This window comes from Centroberyx affinis, unplaced genomic scaffold (assembly GCF_046629955.1).
Source record: "Centroberyx affinis isolate AG114_WGS23_722 - 3 ecotype Tasmania unplaced genomic scaffold, CSIRO-AGI_Caff_v1 ptg010522l_1, whole genome shotgun sequence".
Classification (NCBI taxonomy): Eukaryota; Metazoa; Chordata; class Actinopteri; order Beryciformes; family Berycidae; genus Centroberyx; species Centroberyx affinis.
This window is the reverse complement of record NW_027284856.1, coordinates 17,501-25,939: the sequence shown is the minus strand read 5'-3', so window position 1 is coordinate 25,939 and position 8,439 is coordinate 17,501. Positions and strand designations below refer to the sequence as shown.

The window sequence follows — 8,439 nt, the reverse complement described above, 5'->3', positions numbered from 1 at the left end:
CTAACCCTTAACTTAGTGACCCTTATTGTAAAGTGTTACTATTATTATTATTATCATTATTATCATTATTATTATTATTATTATTAGGGTTTTCATATGTCATCCTTATTCTCATTGGTTCAGCTGTCCTGTAATCTTTTTCTCAGAAAATCATTGATCGCAAAAAAATCCCAAACATTAAATACCACCAACAAGAGCTGACATGAAGGACCAGTAACAACTTGGCCAATACTAATCAATACTAATCAATACTACTCTATACTAATCAACAGTTGATGTTCAGGAAGCTGATTTATTTTTGAATCCAGCTGATGGCAACATCTACTTTAATTCACATTTAATATTTTTATGACATTTGAAAAATTAGCTAAACTTTACAGTTGGGTGTAAAAATGTCTTCCAGATGTCTGAAGGTTTTATGAGTTTGTATTTGATGAATCATGATGTGTTTTTTTTTAAAAGAGCAACAGACTGAGACTGATGGAGGAGGCTGAAACATTTGTTCTCTTCAGTTCACTTCACTTCAATTCAAACTTTATTGTCCTGTAAGTGAAGTCAGGTTCACTGAGCAGGTTAACAATAACAACACTCTTTCCCTTCCTCGTCCAATAAAAACATGTTTTTGCATATTTTATGACTTGGCATGGTGTGGAGTGAATCAGGTCTTGACTATAAAGCAGCAGTTTGAGTCTCTGGCACAGTGAGCAGTAAAACTTAAAAACCAATAAAAGGAGAAAGCTGTCTCACTGCTGGGGGAGAGGAAATCCACAGTGTTTAGGAGTCGGCCCACAATGCATCGCTCCTCCGTTAGTGTCAGTGTCACATGACTTGGACTCGAGTCACAGTTTTACCTGCTTGAGACTTGACTTGCTGCATGAAGAGAAGACTTGAGACTTGACTTGACTTGGGTTCTGGTGTCTTGGGACTTGACTCTGACTTGTACTCTGATGACTTGAAAAGGTTTCTAAAGTCTTGACTTGAGATCTTGTGTTTGTGTAAATGACTCAGATTGAAAGTGATGAGATTTGTTCCAGCGGACGACTGAATTTAAATTCTGTTTTCTGAATTTGTATGGAATGATTGAATTTATTGAAGTTGAAACTGATTATAGAAATCAAACTCATGATGCTCTTACCAAGTTTTTATCCTATTAAAACCATATTGCATTGAAAAGTCCTAGATATTTAGTTTTCTTTAAGATATTAAATTGATACTGGACTCTTGATTTGTTCTGACTTGACTTGCTGTTCTACATTTAGACTTGAGACTTGACATTAATGACATGGACTTGACTTGGACTTGAGCCTCGAGACTTGAGACTGACTTGGGACTCGAGTGAAGTTGACTTGGTCTCACCTCTTGTCGCGTCAGGATTCGGGTTTCATAAGGAGGACAGCTTCAAGCAGTACAGGAATATGACCTTTGACCTCCTTACTGTCGGTTGCTTTGATCCAGGAACTGAAGCTTCTTCCCCTGTTGATCTCAGTGGAAATGTGAGATGTGAGTTGGGAATGAATATGAATGATTTCCTGAAACTGGAACTGACTGGTTTCTCCTTTTAGACTGGGAGAGGAGAGGAGGAGGAGGAGTTTGAAGAGGAAGAGGAAGAGGAGGTCAGAGAGGTAGAGGAGGAAGGAATCCTCACACTGGAGGATGAAGATGCGATCTCCTTTGGACAGCTGCTGGCTCTGGGTGAGAGAGTGTGTGTGTGTACATCTGTATGATGTGTATGTGCTTGACTGTAGGCATGACTTTCTTAACTTATTGTGTGTGTGTGTGTGTGTGTGTGTGTGTGTGTGTGTGTGTGTGTGTGTGTGTGTGTGTGTGTGTGTGTGTGTGTGTGTGTGTGTGTGTGTGTGTGTGTGTGTGTGTGTGTGTGTGTGTGTGTGTGTGTGTGTGTGTGTGTGTGTGTTCCAGGTATTCCAGGCTCCAGAGACAGTGAGGCGGACTCAGAGCTCACCCTGACAGACACAGACACCGAGTCAGTATCTACTGCTGCTCCTCCTGCACCTCCTTCTCTTTCTCCTCCTCTCTGTCTCCTCCTCCCTGTCTCCTCTCTGTCTCCACCTCTCTATCTCCTCCTCTCTGTCTCCTCCTCCCTGTCTCCTCTTTGTCTCCTCCTCTCTGTCTCCTCCTCTGTCTCCTCCTCTCTGTCTCCTCCTCCCTGTCTCCTCCTCCCTGTCTCCTCTTTGTCTCCTCCTCTCTGTCTCCTCCTCCTCACGGTCTCCTCCTCTGTCTCCTCCCTGTCTCCTCTCAGTCTCCTCCTCTCTGTCTCCTTCTCTCTCTCTCCTCCTCTCTGTCTTCTCCTCTGTCTCCTCCTCTGTCTCCTCCTCCCTGTCTCTTACTCTCTGTCTCCTCCTCTCTGTCTCCTCCTCCCTGTCTCCTCCTGTCTGTCTCCTTCTCTCTGTCTCCTCCTCTCTGTCTCCTTCTCTCTGTCTCCTCCTCTGTCTCCTCCTCCCTGTCTCCTCTCTGTCTCCTCCTGTCTGTCTCCTCCTGTCTGTCTCCTCCTCTCTGTCTCCCTCTCTCTGTCTCCTCCTCTCTGTCTTCTCCTGTCTGTCTCCTCCTCTCCATCTCCTCCTCTCTGTCTCCTCCTCCTCCTCCTGTCTCCTTCTCTCTGTCTCCTCCTCTCTGTCTCCTCCTCTCTGTCTCCTCCTGTCTTTCTCCTCCTCTCTGTCTCCTCCTCTCTGTCTCCTCCTCTCTGTCTCCTCCTCTCTGTCTCCTCCTCTCTGTCTCCTCCTCTGTCTCCTCCTGTCTTTCTCCTCCTCTCTGTCTCCTCCTCTGTCTCCTCCTCTCTGTCTCCTCCTCTGTCTCCTCCTCCTCTGTCTCCTCCTCTGTCTCCTCCTCTCTGTCTCCTCCTCTGTCTCCTCCTCCTCTGTCTCCTTCTCTCTGTCTCCTCCTGTCTTTCTCCTCCTCTCTGTCTCCTCCTCTGTCTCCTCCTCTCTGTCTCCTCCTCTCTGTCTCCTCCTCCTCTGTTTCCTTCTCTCTGTCTCCTCCTCTCTGTCTCCTCCACTGTCTCCTCCTCTCTATCTCCTCCTCTGTCTCCTCCTCTGTCTCCTCCTCTCTGTCTCCGCCTCTGTCTCCTCCTCTCTGTCTCCTCCTCTGTCTCCTTCTCTCTGTCTCCTCCTGTCTCCTCCTCTCTGTCTCCTCCTCCTCTGTCTCCTCCTCTCTGTCTCCTCTTCTGTCTCCTTCTCTCTGTCTCCTCCTCTCTGTCTCCTCCTCTCTGTCTCCTCCTCTGTCTCCTCCTCCCTGTCTCCTCCTCTCTGTCTCCTCCTCTCTGTCTCCTCCTTCTGCCCCTGTCTCTTCAGCAGTCCTCTGCTGCCCCCTGCTGGCTTTAACATGTCAGTCAAAATCTAATGCTGTGTTATATGGAGCAGTGGTTCTCAACCTGGGGGTGGGGACGCCCCAGGGGGTCGGGAGATAATTTTGGGTGGTCACAAGATGATTTATGGGATAGGGAAAAATAATATTTCTACTATACAAATTTATTATCATGTTTATTTTGTCTGAATTTCCTGTAATTTTTGATTTTTTTTCTTGTGAAATACTGGATATTTTTCAGCCTCTCGACCTGATAATGAATCAAATGAAACAAACAAAAGGGAAAATCCTTCTCTGGTGAAGCTTGTGACATCACTTCCTTTTAAGGGGTCACAAGCCAAAAAGGTGGAGAACCACTGACACAGAGGATGTGTACAGGCTGTTTGTACTGTCAGTTTATGTTACGACACTTAAACTTATTAAAATACTTAAACGTATTAAAAATGAAACAGATTGCAGATAAAACAGTAAAACATCTTGTGTGATTTAGAAATGTCAGACTGGTGAAAACATCAAGCGGTGATATTTTGGCTGTTTTTGCAGGTCGGTGCGGGTGACTGACACAGAGAGGAGGAAGAGGAGGAGCCAGGGAGGAGCCGCTCCACCAATCAGAGGAGGCCACAGGTAGGAGGCAAACACCTGATTCACCACCGGCCAATGAGAGAGTCAACCTCAGAAAACTGAAGCTTTTACTATTATCATCGTGTGTGTGTGTGTGTGTGTGTGTGTGTGTGTGTGTGTGTGTGTGTGTGTGTTTTCTCAGTGATCTTCCTGAAAGAGAGGAGGGTGAGGGAGAGGAAACCCCCGCCTTCAGCCATTGGGGACCCCCCCGCAGGTAACACACACACACACACACACACACACACACACACACTCACACACACACAGACACACACACAGACACACACACACACACACACACACACACACACACTCACACACACACACACACACACAGTGAACGTCAGTCTGCTCCAGTTGACACTGAACAGAGTTAAGCTGATAGTCAATGAGGCAGTAGAGTGTGACTAATGACCCGGGTTACCTGCCTGTTGGTGTGTGTGTGTGTGTGTGTGTGTGTGTGTGTGTGTGTGTGTGTGTGTGTGTGTGTGTGTGTGTGTGTGTGTGTGTGTGTATCTACACCTCATGACTCGTTATTCTTGGTGTTAGTTAAGTATTGTAGTTTTGTTTTATTTTATCATTAGTCTGTTTTGCATTACATTTCCATTTTCATTAACACATCTGTCTACATATCTGCCCCCCCGCCTGCTGGGGATGTAAAGAAAACTCACGTTCGGTTCATATTACAGTTTTAGTTTGGTTCAGTATATACAGTATATATGGTTCAGTGTATATACGTATATACAGTATAAATGGTTCAGTGTATACAGTATATATGGTTCAGTGTATATACATATATACAGTATATATGGTTCAGTATATACAGTATATATGGTTCAGTATATACAGTATATATGGTTCAGTATATACAGTATATATGGTTCAGTGTATATACGTATATTCAGTATATATGGTTCAGTGTATATACGTATATACAGTATATATGGTTCAGTGTATATATGTATATACAGTATATATGCTGCACTGGGGAGAGGAAATACAATATAAATTCCAATTTACTCAATGTATTTATTTAAAAAATCTTTAGTTTGCCTGAATTCACTGAAAATTAATGTCCAGTATAACTGAAAGTCAAAAGTAAATACTCCACTTTGTTATTATAACATATCCCTGCACTGTAAGCTACGTTGGCCAACATCAACGTAAAATGCAACATAAAACGCAACCTGCAGTGGCTTTACTCAGGACATCAACATAAAACTGAAATGTAGAACTGAAATCCTGAATCTTCCTCTGCTGAACAGATCTGTCACTATAAAGTCTGTCTGCAGATTTATTTCAGTCATCCAGGGAGTAAGATGTCCAGAAAAGGAAATAGAAACATATTAAATACCTCCATCCTGAGGGGTAATCAGTGTCTCTCTGCCCTCGGGGTGGAGGTATGGGGGGTAATCAGTGTCTCTCTGCCCTCGGGGTGGAGGTATGGGGGGTAATCAGTGTCTCTCTTTCCTCAGGGTGGAGGTGTGGGGGGTAATCAGTGTCGTTGTTCCCTCAGGGCGGAGGTATGGGGGGGTAATCAGTGTCTCTCTTCCCTCAGGGTGGAGGTATGGGGGGTAATCAGTGTCTCTCTTCCCTCAGGGTGGAGGTATGGGGGGTAATCAGTGTCTCTCTTCCCTCAGGGTGGAGGTATGGGGGGTAATCAGTGTCTCTCTTCCCTCGGGGTGGAGGTGTGGGGGGTAATCAGTGTCTCTCTTCCCTCAGGGTGGAGGTGTGGGGGGTAATCAGTGTCTCTCTTCCCTCAGGGTGGAGGTGTGGCCGGAGCAGGGTCAGTCTCTGGGTCTGAGCATCGTGGGCGGCCGGCACATCATCAAGCGCCTGAGGAACGGAGAGGAACTGAAGGGAATCTTCATCAAACAGGTTCTACCAGACAGTCCTGCTGCCAGAACCTGCTGCCTGAAGACCGGGGACAAGATCCTGGAGGTGGGGCCGGGTCTAACGCCATCGATTGATCTATTGATTTTTAGTGGTCCGCTTAGCCTGCATTTGGTCGGTTTGGGTCTTAAATGATACGACAGAATGATTATCTTATCGGGAAATGCTTTCCTCTTTGTGATCCAGCATGCAGAATGCTGACAAGGCAGTTTAGACTGACTAAGTACCAACATGAACGCTGCCTCAGGCGGCTGCACTGATCCATCAGAACACAGACAGAATTATGGGTGATAGATGTGTGTGTTGGTTTGTTCTGAGCGTCAACATGTCAGCGAGGCAGAAGAACAGGAAGCTTTGCTCAGGAAAGGATCATAACTGCCTTTCTCTCCCTAACCGATCTCCCATTGGTTTACACTTTTGAATGATCGCTCACTGCGGTAAGCCCCGCCCCCAACATCCTGTTTCAACGGGAAATAGAACAAATCAAGTGCCATGTCATGGGCTCTTTAGAATGAAGAACTGAACTGTTGGGGTCAGGAGTATTGAGTGTCAGTCCACTGTCAGCCAGTGTAAAGCCAATGTTACAGCTATGCTACAGGTTTGGCTGTATATGTGTATCTTAATGTCTCCCTGCGTGTGTGTGTGTGTGTGTGTGTGTGTGTGTGTGTGTAGGTGTCAGGTGTAGACCTGCAGGCTGCCAGTCATGATGAGGCGGTCAGCGCCATCAAGTCAGCTCCCAGTCCGGTCGTCTTCATCGTCCAGAGCCTGTCTGCCACACCGCGGGTACACACACACACACACACACACACACACACACACACACACACTGAATGCTCACACACACACACACACACACACACACACACACACACTGAACACACACGCACCCACAGAATACATGTACTGTAGATATGCACAGAATACATACACTGAGTACAGACACACAGTGAACACACACAGATTGTTTCACAAGTTTCACAGTCTCTTTGCCTGTGTGTCTGCCTGTGTGTGTGTGTGTCTGCCTGTGTGTGTGTGTGTGTGTGTGTGTGTGTGTGTGTGTGTGTGTGTGTGTCTCAGCCTGTGTCGTTAACAGCACCAAGCTACAGCAAACACAAGACAAAGAGGACGACGTCTCCGGTAAGAAGAGAGACAGAGTGACGTCTCTCCTCTTCTCTCCTGTCTCTCTCTGTATTTATCAAATACAGCAGAAATCCTCTTTAAAGAAATATTCCACTTAGTTTCAACATGGAGTTATTTATCTGAAAAGCAGAATATAATCTATTCACTAAGATCAGATGCAGCTGGACCAGTTTGTAGTATTCAGATTTTTTCTTCCCATTCATTTGAATGGAAACTGGCATTGAACAGATGGAGAACAGATTCAGCATCAGATCCTGCAGCTGTGAGTTCCAGCTGACTGTTGGTCCAACACTTCAGAACAGAATCTCACCAAACAGCTTTTTTATTGATAGAAGAGAACACAGCGGAGGGATACCATTTAGGAGAGATAGTTCCTGTTTGGGAGACCGGGTCTACTTTTATTTTAAATACCAGGCTTCCCACGGTCATGGAAAACCTAGAAAAGTCATGGAATTTCAAAATCTTGTTTTCCAGGCCTGGAAAAGTCATGGAATTTTGTTGTGTGTAATGAAATTAATTGTTACAGTAATCTTTCGTGGATAACCTTCCACGTCATGTAACATAACGGCAAATGTATTTTCTGTAGCTGTTGACATAACGTCTGATGTGTCGAGGCGTGGCGACGTTTTGTTTCCTGTCTCGTGTGTTTCTTCACTTCATGTTCAGCGCTCTGTGCAGCGCGGTGAAGTTAGTCTGAAGTTGGATGTTGGACAGACAGTCGCTCTGGACAGCAGCTTCTGACTCAGGATCAGTGCAGCAGGAGGTCGGCTCCTCCAGAACCTCACGCTTAACCACTGGAGGCTGACTTAGGGACCAGCAATAAATTACTGTTTAATTGACACAAAAACAATCATTATAAACAATCATTCAATACCTTCATGCTGACTTGACAATATTAGTTAAAATTATGATAAAAAAAAAAAATACTAAATTGATGTAGCACACTTATTTTGATTGCTAATGTATAATTTATTTATTTTACATAAATATTTTCATAAAAAATAATGAAATTTTTTTCAATAGCTTCCATCTAATGTGACCCAGTGACTCCAAATCAGTACCAGAAATTATTACTACAGGCCACATCGGACACACATATTGGATATTGGATTTTAGTGATTTTATATTAATATTTGTATGGAAAATTCATTTTTTCAATAGCGTCCATGTAATGTGATGCAGTGACTCTAAAGCACTAAAATCCAATATAAAGAGGTGTGTCCTATTTGTCCAGTGTAGTAATAATTTCTGGTATTGATTCAGAGTCACCGCCTCACATGGACATTCTATTATGGATTCTTGAAAAGTCATGGAAAAGTTTTTAAATATTATCCATGACAATGTGTGGGAACCCTGAAATACTAATTTTAGTGTAAACCAAGAATAGAAATGCAAAATGAGGACAGACCAGTTGCTGCTTTATTGTCTTCCAGCAGGATCTGATGTTGAATCTGTTCACCAACCTGT

At 44.4% G+C, this 8,439-nt stretch overlaps 1 protein-coding gene across 1 annotated transcript in view; it reads left to right on the top strand.

Annotated features, from left to right (window-relative positions):
- Positions 1-1,371: 1,371 nt before the first annotated feature.
- Positions 1,372-8,439, top strand: part of LOC139640763 (inaD-like protein) — a gene marked incomplete at its 5' end in the record, with an annotated part of 18,793 nt that continues 11,725 nt past the window's right edge. The window contains 7 exons of the mRNA XM_071514942.1: positions 1,372-1,436; positions 1,563-1,692; positions 1,918-1,981; positions 3,862-3,942; positions 4,082-4,153; positions 5,703-5,880; positions 6,505-6,615. Of these exons, the coding sequence (XP_071371043.1) occupies positions 1,372-1,436; positions 1,563-1,692; positions 1,918-1,981; positions 3,862-3,942; positions 4,082-4,153; positions 5,703-5,880; positions 6,505-6,615 (701 nt within the window). The remainder of the gene's footprint in view (positions 1,437-1,562; positions 1,693-1,917; positions 1,982-3,861; positions 3,943-4,081; positions 4,154-5,702; positions 5,881-6,504; positions 6,616-8,439) is intronic.